Here is a 25,367-nt window from a genome sequence, read left to right as displayed (position 1 = left end):
AGAGACCATAAATTCCTCATACTATTACAGTGGAGAGGGGAATAATGAGGCGCTACGGCGCATGCGCAGTGGGTGGACTTCCCTGCCCCCGTATCAGACCGTGCAGAGTCGGGGCCATATTTGTTGATGTGTCACCTCAACAGGAGAGACACAGTGTAAAGCGAAAAGAACCACTAACATGAACCTTTGTGTCACTTGATGGATTTAACGTAACAGGTGAGTCAAGTATTAAGTTGGAGATAAGTGTTGTATACGCGTTAATGCTACCTGGAGGAAGGCGGAGGTTTGTTTTGAGTTCGCGGACTAGCTGTTGGAGCTAATGTTAATCAGGTATATTCTGAGAGAGTCGGTGCTATAACCGCCTATTTACACCCTTACAGTCCCTGGGAAACAGAGTGGATACTTAACTTCCAAGTTTGTGTGCCTCTAGTTCTAGCAGTTTGTGGTATTTGCCTTTTCCTCTAGTGTTGTCAACCGGCTTAACGCTTTATGGCTAGCTTGCTAACCTGTCTGCATATTTCTCATCAGTTTTAAGGAGGCGAGGAAACGTTAAGCTGCAGCTGCTACAGGCTACATTATATGTCTTGGTCTATAACCTGTAAAATATAGCCAAATATTGGTCTATAGCCAGTTATTATATTCTTCAGAATCTAGACGTGTTATCTTATGTTATAGATACATATGTTACAACATTAAATTAAAATGTAGCTTCTAAGAGACGTATTGCTCAAAATCACTTTACTGAAACACTATGACATTCAAGTAGACAAAAAAGCATTCCTAAAATAAGGTATAGTGCCTATTTTTAACTTGCCTTTTATGATAGAAGACTATAGACTCCTTTTCTTACTCACCATGAAGCAGAGTATGAGGTTTCATAAATATGAATTCATGGAGAAAATGTGTAATTAAAGTTTTGCTATATTTATGTTCTTAGATTAATTGATCACAGCAGTTCATGTATATAATCATAAAATAAAATCTCGGTTCCAGTTTGCCCACTGAAAATATTTGTCACCTTTCCTAGCTTTAGTCCTTTGGAAATGATATCATAAAACTGAAGGACATCCTTCTATGCATGCATTGTGTATACAAAGCACAACTTTCATTTTTGTTTTGAAGCTTTTGATAAGTTCAGCTGTGTCATATTTGAACATGCCCCAGTATGTAAATCATTGGGGATATTTTAAAATTTCCATCTACGTATCTGATAATGCTGGTATACAATGGTTTCTAAAACCTAGAAATTTTTGCTAGAGCCCCCTTTATTATTTCAGAGAAAGGTAACATCCTACACAAATATGAATAACAAATATTTTTGAGCACAGTAACCCAGCATCACTAAAAATATGTTTATTCTTCAAATACTGTTTAAATATCTGTCAAATCTTAGCATCTGTCCAATGCAGGTGTATTTTTAAGCAAACATTTAAAACCAATATGATTCAAATCTAATCATGTAACAAGTAAAACAGTTCAAATTGTTGGATGTTGTTGCTCAGGAATGTGTTGAATATTTACTCTGTTGGTTGGATATTGATTAGTGTCTTGGCTACACCACCTGGTAGAATTTTTACTCCCCAGTTTTTATAAATTTGATAGCATATTAATTTGTTCAGATTTGTTTAGATTAGTAAATGTATGGCAAGTCTCTGTAATTTAGGTATTCTGTAGTGTATCTTCACTGATATGCAGTATCTAATTCTATAAGTTTACATTGTGATCGCCCAGTCTTTTCTCTGAACTTTGACGTTCTCTCTGGAACATTCCTCAGTAAATTGCATGCATGTTTTAAGTATTTGCCCTAACAATACCAACCTGCCACTTTATGATGACAAAAGGGAACTATATAGTAAATCATGACTTGCTTCGGAGCCCTCTGTTCAAAGTCTGTTTCTTTCACCCTTTTGCCCTCACTCTTACTTTCTCACAGTATCTTTTAATAGGAATAAAGGTCTCATGCACTTTTATTTAAATCTTTTGCACTTGCTTTGTTTTCTAACTCCATTGCCACAGTATTTGTATTAGAATTGATTTCATTTCATTATTACCATTAACACATTTAATATTCCAATGAAGCTCATTTGCAAATGGACAAGCTGTGAGCTGTTAAAGGTGGGTCACAGTCCCAAAACGTTTGACTTACTATGAACCTGAACTAAGGTTAATGCTAGAAGGAAATGACTGTCATTTTGTCTGTCCAAATTGCAGGAAGGAACCATGATAAGGCAGAGCAGCTCTGTTATTGCGACTAAATTCCAAACAAAAGCTATAATCAAAATATTTTTTATTTGAAGCATACACTGTCTGTAGTGTATAACATTCATTTAGGCTGCTAGATTATGCTCTTTGCCATACTGAATTTGCCTTAATTGTTTTACTTCTCATCTATGTTCAGAGCATTAGGAGAGTATGGAGCAGTTTGGCTGCCAGGGTGAACAGCGCTCATCCCCTGACCCTCCTCAGACATCCTCACAAGTCAGCCCAGTACATAACGGGTCTTTGCCAATCAGCAGTGATAGTGGTGGGGATGATCTGACCAATGTGGATGAGAACAATTCTGTGAAGGATAGTGAAACTGAGCAGGACAGTGCAGTGTTGGACAGTGAACATTCTGTTGGTGCAGACAGAGTGGAGCTGAGACTGCACCTGAATCAAACACAGGACCAGGATGGAGCAGTTGGAGAGGATAGACAAGGGGATGGCAACACCAGCTGTGACAGTGGGACAGCTTCTTTGGATGATGCCAGGACTCCCCCAGCTCATCACAAGGGTCTTTCAGAGACATTGCCAGCAGTTGTGGACACAACAGTAGAATTTTCATCAAGTAACCTTGAGGAGCCAGTAGAATCCACTTCGCCTGTTCCAGAAGAGGTGTCTGTGAATAGATTAAGTGAATCTACCCCTTCTGAGTTGGATGATGCTTCCTCAGTTCAGTTAAACACATCAGAGGTTGTTGCCACACCTCAGACTTCAGCCAGTGAAACTGCTATGTTAACTAGCTCAGATGATACAGGTTTACTAGCTACTGAGGAAAATCATCACTCAAACTCTGTACCCAACTCCAATCCATATGATACAGATTGCAGCAGAAAGCTCATGTCTGAGATTCAGCGCTCCATATCTCAAGAATCTCTCCTGGATGAGTTGGAGTCAGAGCTGCTGAACTGTCAAATACAAGATCAGAGCAGCTATAGAGCAAGCCCTCCGAATGGCTTGCCCAAAGACCAGGGCTCCACGGTTGTCTTTGAGAAGTGCTTCCAGTTCAAGTACTCCCAGCAGGAGAAGGCAATCAAAAGGTGAAATCACTTTCAGTACTTCTAAACATGCTAATGATCTATTTTCTGTGATAACCCTGTCTAAATTATTACACACTTAATAGATTTACAGTTATTAGACCTAGTTATTTTTTTTACAGTTATTAGGTTTGACAGTCAAAAGTTTATATTGTAATAAAAACAAGTTGATTGTATTTATTTTTAAGAAATATTTGTTTTTTTTATGAGATTGAACTCTATTAGATGAGAAATGCTAAGAATCCTAAAATAGTTTAGCTTGTAACGTTTTTGTGATCATTAATAGTCTGCTAAGGTTTTATGATCATGACATTCAGTAGATCATATGTTAAATGTAAGTATCACACACATGATTTATTTCACTAAAAAGCTGTCAGAGACAACCTATTTGCACTGGTGCCTAGTTATAGCAACTAATCAATCTTCATGAAACTTGATATGATTTAGTGCTTAATAGGTTTGTGTATGTATTTTTTGGTCTTCTCTGCACAACGCCCTTTTGATTTTACCTACCTAATTTTCATAAGGACACCTGGTATGCCTAGGATCAGGAAATAATCCAAGGCTATGTTATGGTGCTGTATTTTTAAGGATCATGGACTGTGAAGATTTGGGATACAAGTTTCTTCTTAGCTCTATCCGGGAATTATTTTGAAGTGTTTATTTATTTGTCTTGTTGAACAAATCAGAAACATTGATGTATGTTTGTAAAGCTGTTTAAATGACAGTTTCTATAATTGTGTGTCAGATTACTGGATGAGAATAAGAAACACCAGGAGCTCATTCTCGGCATTTGTTCAGAGAAAGACAACATGAGAGAAGAGCTCAAAAAGAGGATGGAGATTGAGAAACAGCACATTTCCACCATTAAGAAGGTAAACATTAGGCTGCAATTAACTTTCAGCTGAGAAGGATGCAGCATTTTTTTTCCATCATTAGAGAGTGTGTCAGTGAGGATAATCACAGCTTTTATTTCCTTGACCCATGTTGACTTTTAAAAAAATGACCATCATGCACCATTTGAAATGTGGTCAATAAGAAGGCAAGTGACAGTAATTGATAGTGCACTCAGACCTACACTTTGGTGTTTTGCTAAGTGAATCTGTTTGTAGTAGCTGAAATGGCTCCTCAGGACCCCAATGGCCAGTTCAGTCTCTCCTTACTGATTATTGTGAGCTTGTTTACTGAAGAGCCTGCATCTGGTGCTGGGTAAGCATACTTGTTTGAGGCCAGCCCTGGGCTCGGAGAGATTGCAATCTAATTCCATCCAAAAGGGGCCCTTGTCAGAGAGTGTAATAACACAAATCAAACAAAGTAGCCTGGGAGGCCGGCTGTCTGTGACGGGCAATAATCTGGTACTGTGGTAATGACAGGAAACAGTTGTGTGTGTGTATTATGCCATCACAGCTTCTCATCGAGGCTGAAAGAGAAGGCTATATGTGACCTATCAATACACCCCTGCCTCATCAGAAATACTCATCTTCAAGACAGCAAGATACGGACCTCCTCAATCTCCTCTTTGTGGTGCAGTCAACATTTGCACCATTAAAGCATGAAATATTAAGTGCCTACTCCCATGTTTGGTGGATAGGTTCATTCATTTGCTTACAGAAACAACATCAGCATTTATTGAACTTATTTCTGTAAAAGGGATTTTTTTGTACCTTCATGAATGTAATATGGCATCTTTTGTCCTGTAGATTGAGACAATGAGTTGAAGTCTTAAACATTGCCTGAGACTCTGAGCAAGATTAAAAATCTAACTAATTTCATTGGCTCTGTATTAAGTTTTCTGCCTTTGTATAGATCTTTATGGATCTGATATTTGAAGAGCTACTTAATTGTGTTTTATCCACATTCATTTAAAGTATATATTTATATCAAATATTTATGATTTGTCTTATAGAGGGTATTTCACAAAGCAGGACTGAATGTAAATTCATGCCTGTCCAATTGGAACAGAGATACAGGGGGTTCCTTTTGGACTGTCTTCAATTTTGGATTTAATTTAGCTGGTTAACTGAGACATCCTGCTTGTGGCATACCCCAGGAGAAAATCCCTTTATTTTTGGTTCACATTTAGCATTGTGTGCATTCAGAATGATTTACTAACTAATTTGCAGATTTAAAAGACATTTTTTGTATTGTGTGGTGTGTTGATTAATGCTCAACTATCACTATATTTACACCAATGACCTTTGGTATTGACACTTTAAATGTGTAGGCGTCATTACGCTGTTCCTAGGTGTGTATCTATGATCTACCCTGTTCACTCAGTCCTGCTTTAAAGTCGTCATACAGGGAGTGTCTATGATTAGCCTCACCAAGACCATCCAAAGCATGCAGGCAAAAACTTTTAAAAGAAACTCTCTTCTTGTCTGACCAGTTTGAGAGCAGGGTGGAGGAACTACTGAAAGAAGCAAAGGAGTCCAAGGACAAACTGGTTCACCAGGACCAAGCTGCAAAAAATGCCATCCAGCAGATGCAAAGGGAGATGGCCTATCGCCTGGAGCAGGTGAGGAGGTCATCACTATGACCACTTTAGCTGGTACCATGGAAACAGTCTTCCAGGACTACTGTGTGTCACCCTCCCCCTTTTCTTTCCCCACACACAAAGCACTTTTTCTTCGACAGTGGATCAATTACTCTCAAACAATGACTGGACTGTGGTCCTCCAGCTTAGTCTACCACAGATGGACTGATCCTTTAACATATCTCAGCACATTCTCTTTTCATTTCCCTCATGCTCAATTTCTCATTTCCCATTAGTGGTTGGGTGTGAAGCTTCTTCTCTAATGTCTAACCTCAAAAGTTTTATGTTTATATACGTGCCTGTATTCAGATATCAAGGTCAGATATTTCAGGCCAGACTTGTTGTAAAGGTGTGAGTGGTTACATTTCAGGAGGTTTCATTCAGATATCTCCAGCTTCTCACATCTGTGTGAAATTCTCACAACAGTGTCATTGCTCTTCATCATCCAGCAGATCAACACATTAAAATATGTACCAGCAACCTGGGGTTAACATAGTACTGCAAATTCCATATCTTATAAAATATTTCATATAAAATCTCAACGGAATTATTTTGTTTTAATTTCTGTGTGGTTTTGGCCATTTTTTGCTCTTTTCAGGCTGGTAAGAAGTGTGAGGAAGCACGGCAAGAAAAGGAGGCAATGGTTATGAAGTATGTGCGAGGTGAAAAGGAGGCACTGGACCTACGCAGGGACAAGGAGCAGTTGGAGAGAAAGCTCAGGGAGGCCCTGGCAGAGGTGGATAAACAGGCCAGAAGAGGGAACCAGCTAGCACAGGAGAAAGGACGGCTTCAGCAACTACATGATGCCAAGGTAAAACTTGCCAACTTGCCTAGGGACTTGCTGTCTTAGCTTTAAACACACTATATAATACACTGCGCAAAATCAGTTTTTGATATCAAAAAACCTGGATTATTGCTTGATTTGTCAGAAAATTATAAAACATTTAATCTGGCTGGCATTATTCTGGTTTCTGCAAATATGACATAGAAGCAACAAATACAGATAGATTCCCATGGCGTGAAGGTGATTTTAAATTGATTCATTGCTTTTCAGTGTTTGTCCCATCAGGTTAAACATTGTGCCATGAGTGAGCCTGCACACTGCTGAATTGTGTAGTCTTCAGTAGTGAAGGGAATCTCCAGGCAACTCACACACAGATTTGTACATTGTCATATAGACATACATACATAAGTGCTTGAAAATTTGTGAAGCCTTTAAAATGTTTTGTTAACGTTAGGATATCTGGGCTGTTGGGAGGTTTCCTCACAACAACATTTCTTGTGTGTTTAATCTTGAACTTGTTGCAAGATTAAACATGCTTTGTATTCACCCACACCCTTCCCTCATAATTCATTCATTCATTCATTCATTCATTCATTGTCTGTAAGCACTTATGCAGTTCGGGGTCGGGGTGGGTATGGAGCCTTTCCGGAATCATTGTGCACAGGATAGGAACACACCCTGGAGAGGGCGCTAGTCCTTCACAGGGTCACACGCGCACACACACACACACACACACACACACACATTCCAGTGGCGGATGTTGGTCTTTCAAGGAGGGGAAGCTTAATTTCGGCCTACATCATAATGTGTGTCGGTTTATTTATACGTAAATTCTACCCTCCATTCCTTTTTAAGAAAATGATCTGTGACCCTGTCGTACCAACAAGGCGTCTTTTCCAGGGACTTGACTAGTGTCCTCTCAATGGTCAGCAGAGCTAGGCTGCTTAAACGGCCTTGGCCCATGTGAAGTGTGTCCGCCTGTGAGTGCTTTGTGACGGTGGAGGGGCTCAGCAGCACCCGCTGGACAGAAATTGCAAGATAAGTCAGAAAGAGTGATAGAATTCAGTCTCCAAACACAAGCAGCTACAAAAAAACCCACCAGAAATAGAAGCTCGATTTGTCACTAGTCGTTTTTAACAAAGAAAATGCCGCTAAGAGGATTAAGAAAGTGTCCGGTTCAACTCAGAACAGAATGAAAATGTAATGCTCCCACGGATCTTTACACCAAAGGATCGCTGATTTGCTGATTCGCTGTCAATCAAAAAGGGATTCAGCCTCAGACAGATCATCCAATCATCATGCAGAAGCTGAGTGTCCGGGCCAGCCGAGGCCAGCCCACTGCCCCATAGACCCCCAGAGACGCTGATCATCCGATGGGCGGGACAAAGCCCAGCATTTATCCAATGACTCGTCTCGTTTCGCTGCTTCGCTGTTGAACTCTGTGGACGCTGTGTTACTGTTTAAATCACTGTGAGGCTGCGGGAATGATTGAGAGGAAAACCGCGTCTTTACCAGTGATAAGAAGCTGATTCTGAACAAAAGTTGAGCGCGTTGTAGTGCATATTTATTCAATGACATGGACACACAACAGTATATATTTGATCACTTATTTTTTGACATTTTAGGGGAAGCTGAGCTTCCCTTGCAGTGTTAGAGCAATCGCCTCTGACACATTTACACCTATGGACAATTCCCCTACGAACGTGTGTTTTTGGGAGGAAACCAGAGCACCCAGAGGAAGCCCACAAGGACATGGGAAGAACACACCAAACTCCTCACAGACGTCTGGAGCGGGACTTGAACCCAAATTATCAGGTCCCTGGAGCTGCGTGACTTTGACACTACCTGCGGCACCACCGGGCCGATCCAATCTATTGTTAATTTTCGACTTGTCTCGTTCTTTGTCAGAGGCCATTCAGGCTGAAGAATGTTGCTTTTTTTCCCCCATGGACGAATATTTGGACTGTTGCTTTCACATGAACGTATATAACGTCAATTTTTGCCTTCTTACTGGAGAAAAATGTGACTTGTATATTTTAGTCCCATTGATGTGCATATAAACATGTTTTCCATGCTATAAACAGAGGAGTGTCTGAAGTTTTGGATTAGGATTTATTGGATTAGCTTGTTAGCTGGTTATTAAACAGTTGTTTTATGTAGGGCAGGTTTAGAGTATTTAGGGCATTTTATTACATATACAAAATTTCTGGCTGTAAACATTTACCTTAATGAAATCCTGCATTTTCTTTTCTGTTTGAAAGGTTATTTTTCATCCCTTAGTGTGCACACTTATGTTATGACAAAACAGGTTAAAAGAAATGTTATGAATGTATTGTGAACGATACTGTGTGTGTGACCATACTTTTCTCTGAATAGGTACAGTTATGTCTCATTAACATATAAAACAAATACAGATGTGCATTGACCTCTCACATTTTCTAAAAGGAACATTGTAATTTTCCAGATATTCTGTATCCTTTTTTTCAGAATTTAAATATATTTATATTTCTTTCTATTTGTTTTGATAAAGTTTTTGTTTGGTATCTTTGCTTGCAGGAGAATGAAATTGCCAGGTTGTCTCGGGAGCTTGAGAAACTAAAGGATGAGATCAACTCCCATGTCATCAAAGTGAAGTGGGCACAAAACAAGCTTAAGAGTGAGACAGATGCTCATAAGGTCAGAAAAAAGCTTACAGACAGATGTTAAGTAAAAAAAAAAGTTAAAAAAAAAAAAAAATTTTTTACTTTTATCAAAACCCCTCTGTATATTCTATTATTTATATATATATATATGTATGTATTTAATAACTTAATAATAGTTTTAAAATTGATATTCTCTATTATTGTTATGATTACTTTTTTCCCCCAATTTAAAAAACAAAACAGGAAACCAAGGACAAATTAAAAGAAACAACTGCAAAGCTTACCCAGGCTAAAGAGGAAACTGAACAGATCCGCAAGAATTGTCAGGACATGATTCGCACGTATCAGGTATGTCTGAATAACTATATACAAAAAAAGATGCATAATGTACATTTGTGAGAGAGATATTGACAGTATAAAATATCCACTAGAGGGCACTGTAGCCTCTTCTTTTCCTGTAGACGTTTTATATTAAAGGCTCTTGTTTGTGAATGTTGCAAATGCTTTCTTTCATGCTATGAATAAATCTGCCAATTAGATTGTTTTATTACACTATTGTACCATATCAATGGACGTGGCTGCTTCATGAATTACATGCAACAGAGATTGCACAACATAGAAAAAGTGGCAATTAAATGCTTTTCATGTGTGTGTGTGTTTTTTTTTTTTTAAGATACATTTGATTATTCTCCTATTGCTTCTTGAGGGTATTGTGAAGTGTAATGTGAGTGTATTGCTCTTATCTCTCTCTCTAGGAGTCAGAGGAAATTAAGTCTAATGAGTTGGATGCAAAGCTGCGAGAGACAAAGGGAGAGCTGGAGAAGCACAAGCAGGAACAGACAGACCAGTTAGAGGTGAACACTCATTACTTTATTCTAAGCTATCTCATACAACTTAGCTACTAAAATATTTTCAGAAAAAACAAGCGTTTGTATTTTGACTTTAAACAGTGGGTGTTTATTTATTGATTGATCACTGTAACAAACACTAAGGACATACATTTACAAACTCAGAGTTCTCGTATGGCATTTTTCCACTGGGTGGTGTGGTAGAGCATGATTCTGTTACTAATCTGAGCCCAAAAAAATCTAGCTGGCTTTGAGAGAGCTTTGCTCTTTCAACCATATACAGATAAGGGATTTTACCACTGCAGCAATCCAACAGAACTTTCTGTATTGTTTTGCTTTGTTATTGTGTTTTTCAGTTAAATTGTAATGTAAAAAAGTGTATCAATAAGTGAAAGTACTTAGTAGGTTTATAAAATAGCCCTTGTGGTTATGACTCAAGTGACAATGCCGTGACAATTGTTTTTTTTTCCAGTCTTTGATCAACACTCCTAGCACAACACATAGAGTAACACAAAGGTTACAAAAAAACAAATTCAGCTCTGGAACTTCGGTACCGGACAGGTATCTTAGTAGTGGAATAAGGATCACAAAGTCTGATAAACAGATGGATAAGCTTCCTGATAACTGAGTATGGGTAGTGATGTTCAAGATTAGCCAGCAGAAAATATAATAATTATTATATTTATCAGATCTATAAAACCCAGTCAGCATTACATGGATGGCTCTCACAGCCGTCACTTTTATTGAATGAAACAAGTAGAGTGCTTAATAGGATGTGTAGTACTGGAGCAGGTGTCACATGGTCTTTTTTGTTGTGACTGACAGATGCATCGAGTCAAGATTAAGGAACTTGAGGACCTGAAAAGAAGCTTCAAAGAAGGCATGGATGAGCTTACCACACTTAGGACTAAGGTGAGAAAACAAAAGAAATTGTATTTACATAACTAGTGATATGTTTTTTTGTAAGGAAAGAAAGAAAATATTGTGTCTTTTTCCCATAGGTGAAGTGCCTGGAGGATGAGAGGCCTCGGTGGGAGGATGAGCTGTGTAAATATAGAGAGATCATCAACAGACAGAAGTCAGAAATCCAGAACCAGCGTGAGAAGCTGGGTGCTATCCAGAGGTTAGAAGATCAGCATGAGAGGTGAAAGAGGCATACTAAATTCACGCCTACTCCCATCATCATACAACTCAAAATGACCTTAATAACTAAAAACAGTGCATAGGTAGCATAATATCAGTTCCTGGAAGCTTAGTTTTTTTGATATCATGAAATCATATTGAATTTGGATTTCTAAAATTGGTATCTCACAAAAACATGTGTTCTTCAACTGTGTTGACATTATACTGTCTCTTACAGTATGAGGAATATTTAGGAGCACTGGGTCAGGCTGCTTTTGGGCCATGCTTTGCGTCAATTTAGAATCCGTATTCAGAGTTGTTTATGTGGCTGTGCGTCACTGATGATGATTCAGGGGAACATGCCTAGACATCAATAATGTAACTCGTATCCCAGTGGCAAGAGTGTCCCTGCTGATGGAGATGAAGCTCTGACTCTGTGCTGGAGCTAAAAGAATTATTTATGTCTGTGTGGTTCTCTAGGGTTTTGCTCCTTTGCACTTGTGACTATATTGATATGTTGTTCAGCATATTATATTAACTTATAAACTACAGATCTGGCATAGCCACAGAGGTTGTGTGTTCAACTTTGGGTGACTGTTATGTGTTGATTTACAGGGATGAACAAACAATGGCTTCATTGGGCGAGGAGGTAGAGAGTCTGAACTCTCAGATTACAGATCTTCAGAAAGACGTTCAGGGCGGACGAGTACGGGAGGCTGAACTCCTAGCCTTCACAGAGAGACTGACCAGTAAGAACGCTCAGCTGCAGTCTGAGAGCAATGGCTTGCAGGCCCATCTGGATCGCATGACCAGCAGCTACAGAGAGCTGCAGGGCAGGCTAGAAGAGGCTGACCGATCCCTTGCAGACATGGTGGGTTTATATTTGGGACCAGAAAATGAAGTTGATTTGCATACAGTCTTATCAAAATCAGCAGTGTTTGCATCATGCTCAATACCTAAGCAGACTAGAAGATGATGAGCATTGTTTCTCTTTGCATCAAGCCTCTACATGAGAATCCTCATTTTCTCTTGGAAAGGCATGTCTATATAAATGGCTAAGCAATGTTAGTAGTATACTATCAGTCTTTCCCCTAACTCCGACTGTCCCCTAATTCCAGCCACTGCCGTATAAGGTGCAATTCCACTCTCTCTCTTCGCCCATCACATTGGGTAAAACAATAAAACATAAGTTCAAGCCTTAGTAGGGCATTTAAACATCAGTCTTGCAAGAAATCACATATCTAAACAATATTTAAGTATCTCTAACAGTGTTGTAATTCTTTGTGTGCAAAACTGCATGTTGAACACAACACATTTCCATTTCGCGACAGATACTTCCCTCAGTGTAAAAGTTAGCTTACTGGTTAACTTCCTTTTCTCTGAGGGGAAAATCTACCACCATTGTAATCCTTACATGTAGAGTACGGATACTAACACAGGACAAACATGATCTCATTGTGAACCTCTCAAAATCACAGAATGTGGTAGCAACTGTCTCGTTTGACTGTCACAAGCAGGGGAGGTGGCCGAAGTTGGGGGGCACCAATAATCTTAGCAGTATTGGCATCTACTTAAACAAAAGCGTTTTTATCTAAAAACATATATTCTTTCAAAGTCAGGCAAGTCTTGGACATTACTCACTCAAATCAACATTTTTCAGTAATCAAATATGTGTAGATTAAAGTACTTCTATTTATTTACTCATCTATGCATCTGTACTGTTCAGTTGTGTTTCTAGGGAACTTGTTTAAGTTTAACTTTTGAAATTTATTGCCAGACTTGGGGAGGGTTTGTGATACATTTTCAAATTGTGCACACAATGTTTTGAATAGTTATAGTTTCGCTGTTTCTAAACTCTTATACCATATAATAAACAAATATGTTGTATTCCTTTTTTTTAAGACAACGAGGCTAAAAAGAGAGGAGCAGCAGAGGCATATTGAAGTACAGACTCTTCAAGAAGAGAGGGCTGCACTTAAAACAGAGACTTCTCAGTTGAAGACACGTGTAGAGGAGCTTAGAGATGAGCTGGTCACACAGAAGAGGAAGCAAGCGGCCAACATTAAGGATCTTACCAAACAGCTTACACAAGGTGAGGAAAACACTAATATTCCCCACATACTTCTGCAAGAATGTTATATTACGTGAGGGGAATGAATTGCCTTTGAGTTGCAAATTTAATACTAGAGTTAAACCACTGTGTTTGATTTTGTGGCTGACTCTAATTCACCATGAAGGTCACTAGAAAAAGAAAGACCAAAATGTCTTGGAGTCAATAGGCAGCACAGTTCAAATATATCTCTCGTGCTCGTGTTTCTCATAGCATACTTGCTTAGAGTTGTTTCATCAGTTAAATGGCACCAAGATATTATCTGATTTAATCAACTTTAAATGTCTTTAAATTTTTTTCCTCTCTGCTTCATTCCCCTTCTACATTGCTATTTAAAAACTCATATCAAGTAAGGCCTGTTGCTGCGTAGGTCTCATCTTGAGTTTCTGTCATGGCTTCTAGGCCTGTGTGTTGTCTGTGTGAGGATTAATTTTCACAATGGGGACACCAGAGGGATTTTTGTGTTATGGTGAAAATCTGTTGAAAGAGCCTCGCAATGAATTGATGCTAGTGCATGAGACAAACTGAGAGCATCTATTAATTAACTAAAACATCACAAAAATAAAGAGTCTGAAAAACATAGACAGCTTTGATGTCTGTGTGAGTGTTTGTGCATTCCATGTTGTGTGTCAAGACTTTATTGAATGGCATCTCATTCACTATTTCAATGGGGCTTTAGCATCTCATTCCCAGTCCTCAGCCCCTTCAGGCAGTGTTGGTAATTATGAAGCCATACTGGTGCTCTTAGGGGGCTGGTGGAGGGGCCATGCAGCAAGAGCAAACAGATTGAAATAATGTGATCATGCCTCGATGTGACTACAGGAGAGATTCAGTTAGGCCATAGGGTGTTTTCATGCAGTTTTTTGTTAAGAGTTGGAATAAAAGAAAGTATGAGATGAGAGAGAAAGGCATGAGGCTGGGGACATATTCCTACGGTGGGCACATAGAGAACATGAAGATATTTTTAAGTAGCTCTATTTCTGCCTTTTTCTCTGGTTTTCATTGACTTACTTTCTCCATCTCAAGGCCCAGTCCTTCACTCTGAAGTCTTTTAATTTAATGTATTTGACATGTGGTAAGGAAATGCCCCATGAGGGAGGGTTTTATTCTCTCCCTTAAGCCATTGCCAGCCACTTGGAGTAAGAATCAGAGCAGGAACGTATCTCTCTCCCCTGATGGTTGTTCTGGTTACATGGAGGTTGGGGGTATTTTTCAAGACTGTGTGACTGTGGGCTTGAAAAAGCTCTAAATGAACAGCTACAGTCAGTGCTGATCTATGTGTGTGTGCACGTGTGTTTCTGATAGCTCGTAAGAAGCTGGAGCAGGTGGAGAACGGAGGTTGTGATCGCGAAGGCAGCAGCATGGGCAGTCGATCCAGCTCCTCAGGTAAAAAAAAAAATTCTCTCCCCCTCCTCCCCCACCTAATAGCTTTTTGTACCTTAAAACAGCCCAACTGACCATTTTTGGTGCTTTTCTGCTGCATGGATCCTAGATGACTCATATCGGCTTGGCTCTTTTTCTTTTCCACTGTCTAAATCTAGTCCCTACTCCCTGGAACCAGGTACTGTTTTAGGCCCTGAACCTTTACTGTTCCAACCAAGACAAATAGGCACTAAATCGTGATGTGTAAACCCTGCAGCGTGTTGATTGGCCAGAGAGATCTGTCAGTCACCACAAAATGCAGAGTTCCGGCACAAAATAACCACTTGTAAACTTTCTGAAGTTACAGCAGCTTTTTGCTTTTATCCGACTCACAACTTGATGTTGTAGCATTACCCTGAGGTGTTTTGAAGAGGTTCAAACACTCCTTGTATCGGTGGCTGACAAATATCTCCAGAGAAAGTGAACATGCAACAAGGAAAACTGATCTGTTAGAACTGCGATGTGGAACTGTTTTCAAGCCGTTTTCATGAGTGAGCTTTGCTAGTGGAAGCTAAAAATCAAGTTGAGTAGACCTGATCGCATGCAGTGGAAAAGCACCATTAGTTACCCTGCTTAGAATCACGAATTTGTAGAAGTTCCATTTTCTCCTGGCTTGAGGAGTTTAGTGGGCAAAATACTTTTTCCAGTAATTTTTGAAACATTTTCACCTTGAGAATTATCACGTAATCAAGAATTATCATCAAGTAAACATGAAAATGAGGTGTACATAGTTTCCAGTATTCATAATCTAGAAACAGTGGCTACATGTTTCACTTCCTCTACTGTTGTGGTACACTTGCCCTCATACAAGTACAGCTTTTCTTGAGATTTGAACTTTGAACAAAGCTGTTGCTTTGCTCTGTTACCTTATTGGTATTTCTCTATGTCTCTTGCCAAAACTACAGCATAGTTTGCTACATTACCGGTATTGTTGTGTTGTCCAGTGTTTTTCCATGATGCTAGGTTTTATCAAAAGTTTAAAAATGTGTGAGTTTAACAATTAGTCATTGAAAGAACTACTGTTTTTGTCTTAATAACAGTCACATACAGCACAGAGGCATTTGGTCTTCACTAAGGGTAGTTCAAATGTTCAAGCATGTATGGTATTAAACAAAATTGTGTTAAATGATTGCATTAACTGTGCCTAGTTCATGTTTTCAGAAGACTGATAATGACGTGGTGCATGGTGGGAGAGACTAAGTAACTCATATTTATGTAGATAAAGTGCATCAGAAAGCTTGGCTCATTGCAGCACTGTAACTATGACTGCAGAACAAAGCCCATTGTAATCCAAACTTTTCAACATTTGAAAGTTATATTTTTATGTTTTTACATATTTTAAAAAGTTTTACAGAGAAAGGGCAGAGTGGGTTAACTCCACAACTAGCAGATACATTAAAACCATTATTTCAATTAGTAATAAAAGAAAAACTAGAGAAAAGATTTCCAATGTTTTGTACAGACCAACCTGACTTTATCTTGTTGTAGTAGTTAGTTAGGCAAACAGAGTAGACACTTTCATTGAGTCTCCCCTGATTGGCCAGTGCCACCAGTCTCAGTAGGCTTCCTCTGAGACACTTGAGGCCAGCCTACCGCTTCTTTTCAAACTGCACAGTCTAGTACTTCAAAGGAAAACAGCTAAATTGGCCACATCAGCTGACAGCCACACAAGATTTTTAATAAAGATATACTATGATAATTAATTTGATAATAACCTCCAGCCCTAGCATTAACTTAACTTAATCTTAACTATAACTTTGTGTCTAAACTCTAAACTCCGTGTCCGTATCATTTCTGCTGAATCGAATGCTGTCAGGATCAAGAGAATGGTAGAAAGAATTTGAGATGATTATGAGATACAATAATGTTTGTCATAGGCCTTACCTTTCCATAACTTTTTTTATATGTCTCTCTATAAAAAATACTCTTTGATCTGCCTCTTGAAGGATTTTGGCCTTTTGTTCTTAGTGTGAGTGATTGCTGTCTGTTCTAAGACTGACTGTCATACCCCATTTGATGAAAGTGTCATCTCAGTGCATCTAGGGAAACCTTTGGTTTCTTTGCTGTCTCTGTGTTTCAAGTGACATCTTCTTAGAGCCTTGCTGCTGACATTGGTTCTTTCTCTTTCTCTCTTAGGCTCTTTGAATGCTCGAGGTAGCAGCATGGATGATCGTTCTCCTGAAAACCAGTCAGGTCCATCTGTGGTTGTGGTGGACAGCTTTCCAGAGGTGGACAAGGCTGTGCTGGTGGAGCGCATTGTGCGATTACAAAAAGCCCATGCCCGCAAGAATGAAAAAATCGAGTTCTTGGAAGATCACATCAAACAGCTTGTGGAGGAGATCAGGAAAAAGACAAAGTGAGTGAAAGAATGTGGAAAAAATGTGAACTATAGGAAATCTCAGACATGACACTGGGTTGGATAAAGTCGCAGTATTGTCAGTACCACGCTTTGCTTTAAAGGGCAGCTCTGTAGCGTGGTCTGAGATCAGCTCCTGCTTGACCTTGCCTGCCTATCATACCTCTAACGTCTCCACTCAGTGAGACACTAAGATAGGCTTTGACAGACTGCAGGAATTTTCAGAGGGCATTGTTCTCTTTGTATTTGTTAGTTTTGTTTGTTTTTCATTAAAAAAAAAAGCTCTTCCTGACCAGACTTGCATCATGTTGGTCAGATTTTAGTCAGACAATGGGATTTGGCGGATATTGACCTCTCAATCATGTTTGTCCAAGCACATACACACAGAAACAGGACAAATCTGCCCAGTTCTCTTGGCAGATGCATATTGTTATTTATGGTTGTCTGTTCTGGGGAAATGATGCATCACCAAGGTTCCTAATGATGTCTCATGCATATTCATGTACCCGCCAAACACACAGAATCAGGCCATCGCTGTGGTCACACAGAGAAATAAATGAATATTCTGTTAGTTTTGTTTTTTTCAAAGATGTCCTGTAATAATTTGCAGAAGACCTCATGGCCATTGACATTGTCTTGCTAAAGAAGATATTAGCTCAACCTCCGATTGTTATTTCTTTTGATTAATGATAGTCTTGAGAGAGACTCATTTTGACTACATTTATTACTTCTAATTAGAAACAAATACCTATTTGCTAACTAGAGTTCACTCTGTGTAAGTTTTAAAGATGAATGGGCCATATAGTTCTTATTTAAGCTTATAATGCTTGTTTATAGTTTATTTGGCAGAATTAAATATATAATTAAATTAGATCTCCAGAATGACTGCATCTGTTGGGTAACACTGTATTTTTCAGTCTGAATCTTCCTGAAAGGGCAGAAATTTGCTAAGACTGAAATCACATTAACACTCAATAGTGGACAGCAGCAGCAGAGTCTCACTGCAGGAGTGACCACAAACTGATCATTGTTTATCTGAGGGAAAAGACATGTAAATACATGTAAATTGTTTCTGTTGACTGCTAAATGTTAAAAGAGCATGATTACGATTTTGTTTTTTAAGTGTATTTGAGTCAGAAATTTGTTTCATATTAACACTTTCATTTTTGCTTTTTGTTATTCGGTTGTAGTTTGATTGCAGGCAAACAACATGCTAAGTAATGTTAATTTTTTTTCTTTAGTACTTAAATTGAAACAGACTTTTGAGTAAGTTTAATTACTAAACAATAATGGGGCCGACATGTCAATCAAGCTACAATTGAGTTGTCTTGTTTTTGTGTGAGTTTCTGAAATGCATGCGTCTTTTGGCCAGCTTGAAGCTGTAGCTGCTGTCCTTGCTTTCTCTTTGCTGCTCTTATTGCTAGAGCAGAGAATCAGGCCATGCCTTCCTGCCCTGACTATAGCTTTATATAGCAACAGAGAATCAAATAATTTTAGGACATGCTGCCACTGATGTGTTTCTGAACTGGCACCAGAAAACAGCATTACCAGATGTCAAAATAATGATGTAGTGGGTGATAACCTCATTACTATATGCTTTAATTAGCTTCTCCCCAGATAATGTGGGCACTTTCTGTAGATTCTGATTTCAAGCACATCTGCCTGTGGCCCTCCCCTTCGCATGCAAGTTGCTAAATCTGAAGCAACATTTAATTTCTTTTTATTTTGTTCTGTTAAATACTGTCGTGATGGAAATTGGGTCCAAATGGTCCCAAGATAAATTCAAGGTAAGCAAGTCTGCTTTTACGGTAGTGGTTTTATTTTGTTTCATTTATTTTTAACGTATGCATTTTTGTCATTGCTGTCTACCGGTGTATTCTGTTCTTTGCATACCAGGAAGATTACTAACTTTTACCATGGAGTGTCTAATTTGTAGATTTTTTTTTTCTCACAATTTCAGCTGGTGGCCAAGGTATTTATAATTGGTCTTTATAGACAATTGGTCCTGGAAATGAATTAACAATTGAACAAAAACTGTGTAGGATGCTAATTTAGACTCAACGTAGTGTTTACACTTTGGAAAGACCCTTGTTTATGTCTGTTCACTCAGAGAGGGACCTTTACAATATGCTTTCTGATATGTTTTTCTCAAGCCACAGTCTGAATGAAGAATTAAAATCAAATTGGCCTTTGTGTGAGCCATGCATCACCGTGGTTTAAAAGGTTTGGAATAGCGGAGATGGGAGAGAGAATTGTCTTGGAGACTGTGGTATTACAGGTTTTGTGCTCGTCTGTACATTCTAAATCAAAACACCAACTAGGTGTTCTTTTTTTATTATTGCTGTTTCCCATATATTAAAAAGAGACAACAATAATAGAAGAGAAATAATGATTTCAAATTTCCATCAGTGCCGTGCTACTCTCCAGTCTGTTTCAAACGGAGCCATTTAAAGATAAATGATGCATATGAAATATGAGAGTAGGCCAAGAAGTAGTTAATTTATTCTGAACTACTTTTGTCATAGGTTTATGTTCTTGTGTACAAAATATAAGGTACCTTGGCTACTTGCTAAATTCCAATCACAGGAACATACACTGGGGTAACATTTTCATTATGGTAGGACATTACAATAGCCTTATAATTAACTTATTATGCCTTAACATGCTAGTAGATGGTTTCTAACTGGTATATATTATAAACGGTAACTCAAGTGTAGTCCAAATAATAGTCCAAAATGCCATATGAGCATTTTAAGTTTTATGGAAATTCTACTCACAGCAATTAATTAAGAAGTGTAGGTTATTAATTAACTAATTAAGTGATGAATAATATTGTTACATACTTCCGGGTACTTAGTAGGTATTGGCTTGATGAGTTAGTTTTGAGCCAGTGACTTTATAATGTTTAAGGAAACATTTTTTTTCCCCAATTAATTTAGACATCATAATTCACCCTAGTTACTGCTTAATAATGTAATAATTAGGAGCCAGTTTAATTTTTTTTAACAACTGGCTTGGTAAAGCTTAATTAAATTTAATAAGCATATTATAAGGGTATTATAATGTTCCCCTCTCCTGAAGTTTTCTCTTCTGTTTACAACAGTCACCTACACAGGATGAATTTAAACATTAGAATAACTCTGAAAGCTGAAACATGTTGACCTCTGACCATTCCAAGCTAAAAGGTTAATGTATTATTTCCAGCTTTCAAGGGCTTTTGTTGCAAAGAGTGAGCTAGAGATAAGGTGAGGCCATTGTTGTAGTGGTATGTACCTTATGCCTTTTGCTGTGTGTTGTTTTGTTAGTGGCTTCACCTTTAGCCTCTTCCCTGATGACTGTGGTTGCCCAGTGACCATTGTGGGACTTTCCAGGGTTTTACCATTACTGAAAATGAGTGTGCTTATAATACATAATGATGTTGTAATTGAAACAGACATGTGATGTGTGCTTCTTGTGTGTTCTCTACAGAATTATCCAGAGCTACGTACTAAGGGAGGAGTCTGGTGCACTCTCATCTGAGGCTTCAGACTTTAACAAAGCCCACCTCAGTAAGAGAGGAGGCATCATGGCCTCTCTGTACACCTCTCACCCGGCTGACAGTGGCCTCACCCTTGACCTCTCACTGGAGATCAATCGGAAGCTCCAGGCGGTGCTTGAGGACACACTGCTCAAGAACATTACACTCAAGGTATTGTGTCTTGAGTTTGCTGATGTTTCAAATGCAACATATTTCTTAGACTATTATAAAGACTAAATTAAGAGTACATTTATGCAAATAATATATCAGTTTTCAAAAATTGTTGAACCCCTAAAATGTACATTTCATGGACACAAGGCACTCTTGCATCTTTTCACATGTGTTTTAAGTTGCTGCATGTGGTAATTTAGCTGTATGCACTTGGGGATTAGTACAGCACAGCTGTCACTGTTGATGTATGGTGACTTGTATTTCTAGCGATGGATATCAGACACAAAGCACATTGAGTGGTAATAAGTTACGAAGCACAGTTGGTACATTCCCACACTGGACAAGCCTGCCAGGCTTTACTTTACTAGACACTGAACACACCGGATATAGTGTCTGCCCCAAAACCTAGTGAGCTGTCTACATAGAGAGCATTTTACATCATAGTGTAGCAGGAACAAGTCGTGAGGCAATTACTCTCTGGCTAGAGTGTCTCAATAATCTGCCTCATGAGGACAGACATCGGTTAGAAAGCTGCCTACTTAAACAGCTGTCTATGTAGTCAGTCCCTACTTAGGCAGCTAACTAGGATTTGGAACAGACCTATACTGAGAAAGAGAGCACAGTGATCCAGCCTAGTGAAGAAAAACTAGTGCTTTCCTGTACATGGGAATGTATCAGCAGGAAGACTGAGTAAATTAAGGAAGATTGATCCAAGGATAGGGTGCCTGGTGAGAAGAGAATTACATTTGTACTATATTAGTGGGATTAGAAACAGTAGAACGGGAAAAGCAGCCAGGCAATCACACTGACTTAAGGTGAAGCCATGAGAAACCACTTTTCCATCTTTGCTCTCAGGCATTGTTACTCTCGGGCTTGCTCACACACAAACACACACACTTTCTTTCCTGCTTGATTTTAAGTAGCACAGGAAAGACTCATAACAGTCTGATTTGTTTCCCTCTCTGCAGGAGAATCTCCAAACTCTGGGTTCAGAGATTGAGAAGTTGATTAAACAACAGCGGCCTCATGAACACTCTGTCAGCAGAAAGTGACAGCACTGCTCTCAGTGGAGTGGTTGGCACACACCAGAGGAGGTCGTCACTGCAGGATATTGTACCTCACGGTGGACCAAGCATAACAGGTTCAGGTGCTCTGAAAGACTGTGGTAGCTCATGAAAATATACACAGAAACTTACTCTTAAATATACATAAAACTTGCTTCCACCCACTGCATGACAAATTAAATATAGGGAGAGGCCTGCCAGCCAGAAAGGGACTGACCTCTTGGATCTGCGTTGTGTCATGTCTACATCCTATCTGGCTGGCTCCTCCCTTCTTGTGCTTAAATCAGCTCTCACACATGTCCAGTATGAGCTGCTTTGTGGAATGTAGCCCCTGCCCCCTGTGGCCTGAGCCCGTCCCTCAAGCTCCCAGCAGAATTGCACAATCTTCAACCCAATGACTTGTAAGATATAAAGCCCCGAAGTTGAATGAATGGATGAATTAATTAATGACTGAGTGAATGGGTGTCCTGATGAAGGTACTCCCATTTTCCTCTGAAGAATTGAAAGTGCTTGACCCTGCTAATGGAGTCCTATTGGAAAAGGGGGATTCAGCAGGTAATGGCACATTTTAGAAGCAGAAAACCGCTCCAGATGCGCTCTTCTTTATTATCTTTCTGTAGAGAGAGGAAAGCTTCTTACTCTCGCCCATGATGCATACGTGCTAATTACTGAATGTGTTGCGTAACGAGCAGGCCCTAATGCACACTCCCACGTGTTGTAGCCTGAGAGGGAGCGAGGGGACATTGTTCTTCACAAGGTTCTCCTCCACCACCCGAATGCCATTTACTCTTTGCATCCCCCATGAAGCACTTAAGCGAGAAAGGCCATGCCAAAAACATACAGCGCCTGCACTCTGCTCATATTAAGTGTCTAGTTACATAGTAATACAGGTGAATCATAATGACAATATCTGGAATAGTTGGGTGGTCTAAGGCTGGTATTTAGTAAGTGAGCTAGTGTGGGTTTTTTTTTTAATGATTAATTTATTTTTTCTGTTTAAAAATAATTAATTTGAAAGATTTTTTTAAATGATGAATTTAAATTGATCTGTGCTTCTTGTCTTCTGGCAGTATTTATATTTTCTTTGTTAGAATGCACACACTCTTCCCCTTCTAATGCTGTTTGGGTTCCCACGTACAAAGCTGTTGTAAGGCTGAATTATAGCGGCAGTTACTCATTTAGCTGTACTTTAAAGGGATAATTGAGGAAAACTCGGTTAAGTGAAGGAGACTTTGTAAATATTGAGGGCATAAGTGCAATTCTTTTTCCCTTTGGTATTTGGCTGGGTGGGTTGATTCATTCTTTTAATAAAATGTGACAGAGCTGTGATTAATCAGAGAGTCTGTCCTATTTAAACACCTAAAAACAATAGATTTTTATATCAGGTTCCTTGGGTGGATTCAAATTACACTGCAAGCATTCTCATGAGGTAGAAACCAGTGCCTCTTTTGGCTGACGCTTGTGCATTGTATTGGCCTCTCTTTGTTCTTAACAAGTGTATGGCTGTTGGAAAGTTAATTTGGGATTCCTCTGTGAGTACAGGACCACTGTCAGCTATCTCTTCAGTTGGCATGCTTTATTCTGTCCAGAAGGCCAGCGAAGCTTAAGAACTTATAAAATAAATAACTAAATGGTTTAAAAAAAAAAAATGTAATGCTTTGTACCACATTCTGTAATTTGAGCTCATTGAAGCCACTGTGCTTTTCAAAATGTGCTATCTGCGTCTTTACTTCCTACACTCCGTTTCTCAAACATGCCACAGACATTCCCTGCAAATGAAGAAAACAGATGAAAATATTTATGCAATATTGGGATAACAGATATTTACATGGAGCCCCAAACTCCAGGAAAAACACTGTCCAATTTGTCAATAATTCTTTAAGGGACTGTTTCATAATTTATTTAATGTCCCATTGAAATTGTCTGTTGATGTCTGAAATGACAGAAATGATCTCCTGAAGTATGCTTGTATGTGAATGGTGAATTGTAACAGATGAATTGCTGGTCTGTCATCTATGCTCTGTTCAACTGAATAATCTGTCAGACTGTGATTATACATTTGTAGATACAATGTCATGTACATCGTGTAATGTTTTTAAGACTATGATTCTTGATTCCTTTCTGTATATATGGTGCTTACAGGGAATTAAAGAAAAGATGGCCATGGCCATATCCAGTGAAACATTTTGATTGGTTTCACTTTTGCTATTACAGATGTGAAATGCTACACTAAAGCCTGATTGCTTCTTTTGTTTTTCTACTTTAAAACTCATATAGTGTTTTAAAGACATCCTAGGCACTTGCATTCTTCAGAATATTAGGGAATTGCTTCATCCACCACCAGTGGGAATGTTAAATTGTGGTTTAAAAATACTAATACTGTTGTTTAAATGAGCAGCATGGTGGCGCAACAGGTCCCTGTGAAGGCTGTGCCTAGTGATTCCTGGTAGGCTCCAGACCCACTGCGACCCTAAACTGGATAAGTGGTTACAGACAAATTAATTAATTAGTTAATTAAATTTAGGATCAGAGCAAATAAAAGCACTATTCAGCTGTGCAGGTCATTCTAAGTATTAGGAAATGTTCTCTAGATCTGGAGTATGTTGTAAAGTCTAAAACACCATTTATGAGTGCATTCCTGTCCTGGTTAATGCACTGCATGTTTTTGTATTTTCATACTCCCAGAAATACAATCTCAGCTATGGCTTATTAAAGGAGCAATCTGTAGGATATTTACTGTACTTGGTCATAAAATGTGTGGGGTGTGATCACAGCTAAAACAATGCTGCATCTCACAGCATTGTTAGAGTAGTATATGCTACTTGAGCAGTAGTTTTTTTAAACAGACCCATTTAAGGTGGAACTAAAAGCTTGAATACGAAAATTGTGAAAATTGGTTGAATAAAATAATAGTTTTTTTTAAGTAGATAAAGTGGACTAACAGTTGCTTCAAAAAGTTTCAAAGGCTTACGTGCTAGGTTCAGCTCTTAAGGTGGAACAGAGACTTCAAGAACCAAGGACTGGTAAACGGAAACGCAAGATGGAATGAAATGTTTGACTACGAAAATTGTGGATAAGACCTGCCTCCTAAATCACATTTATGGAAATGAATATCAATAAGTAGCCGCCTTTTCTGGTTGAAATAAAAAATATTATTGGACAGTAAAGGCTTGTAAATGCAGGGAAATTACTGCCGTGTGTACACTTTTATGCGTGGATAGATGTGTTAGTGAAATGATGAACACGTTTCTGTGTAAATATGTTGATTGTAGCACATTCGTCTTGGCTATTACGTCCGTTCAGTTTTCCCCAACTGGCAACCTGGTTGAGCTTCAACTTTAGGGAGGAGGGGGAGGAGGCAGATAGCTCTCCACTGTTTTGAAACTATATTATCGTTCTGATTTTAAACGCTTGGTGTCAGTATTGCAGATTGCTCCTTTAAGGCCTTCATGAGATTAACAATTGTTTTGGAGAAACCCTACATATGTGGTGCAAAATATCG

General features: G+C 38.8%; 1 protein-coding gene across 1 annotated transcript; it reads left to right on the top strand.

Annotated features, from left to right (window-relative positions):
* The first annotated feature begins 92 nt into the window (after positions 1-92).
* On the top strand, positions 93-24,112 carry ccdc186 (coiled-coil domain-containing protein 186). The gene is made up of 16 exons (XM_066664238.1): positions 93-216; positions 2,399-3,299; positions 4,045-4,171; positions 5,683-5,811; positions 6,428-6,640; positions 9,170-9,289; positions 9,499-9,603; positions 10,011-10,109; positions 10,929-11,015; positions 11,105-11,247; positions 11,841-12,096; positions 13,128-13,317; positions 14,641-14,721; positions 16,894-17,113; positions 20,582-20,801; positions 21,770-24,112. Exons 2-16 carry the CDS (start codon positions 2,413-2,415, stop codon positions 21,851-21,853), a joined length of 2,961 nt encoding a protein of 986 aa, XP_066520335.1. The 5' UTR covers positions 93-216; positions 2,399-2,412; the 3' UTR covers positions 21,854-24,112.
* The last annotated feature ends 1,255 nt before the right edge of the window (positions 24,113-25,367 follow it).

Source organism: Hoplias malabaricus, chromosome 3 (genome assembly GCF_029633855.1).
Source record: "Hoplias malabaricus isolate fHopMal1 chromosome 3, fHopMal1.hap1, whole genome shotgun sequence".
Lineage (NCBI taxonomy): Eukaryota > Metazoa > Chordata > Actinopteri > Characiformes > Erythrinidae > Hoplias > Hoplias malabaricus.
Note: the sequence above shows the minus strand (reverse complement) of the source record. Positions and strands in the feature narration are given on the sequence as shown.

Coding starts and splice junctions, on each gene's coding strand:
- ccdc186 (XM_066664238.1), top strand. CDS start 2,413: ATGGAGCAGTTTGGCTGCCAGGGTGAACAGCGCTCATCCCCTGACCCT. Junction 11,016..11,104: donor TTACCACACTTAGGACTAAG/GTGAGAAAACAA, acceptor TTTTTCCCATAG/GTGAAGTGCCTGGAGGATGA. Junction 12,097..13,127: donor ACCGATCCCTTGCAGACATG/GTGGGTTTATAT, acceptor CTTTTTTTTAAG/ACAACGAGGCTAAAAAGAGA.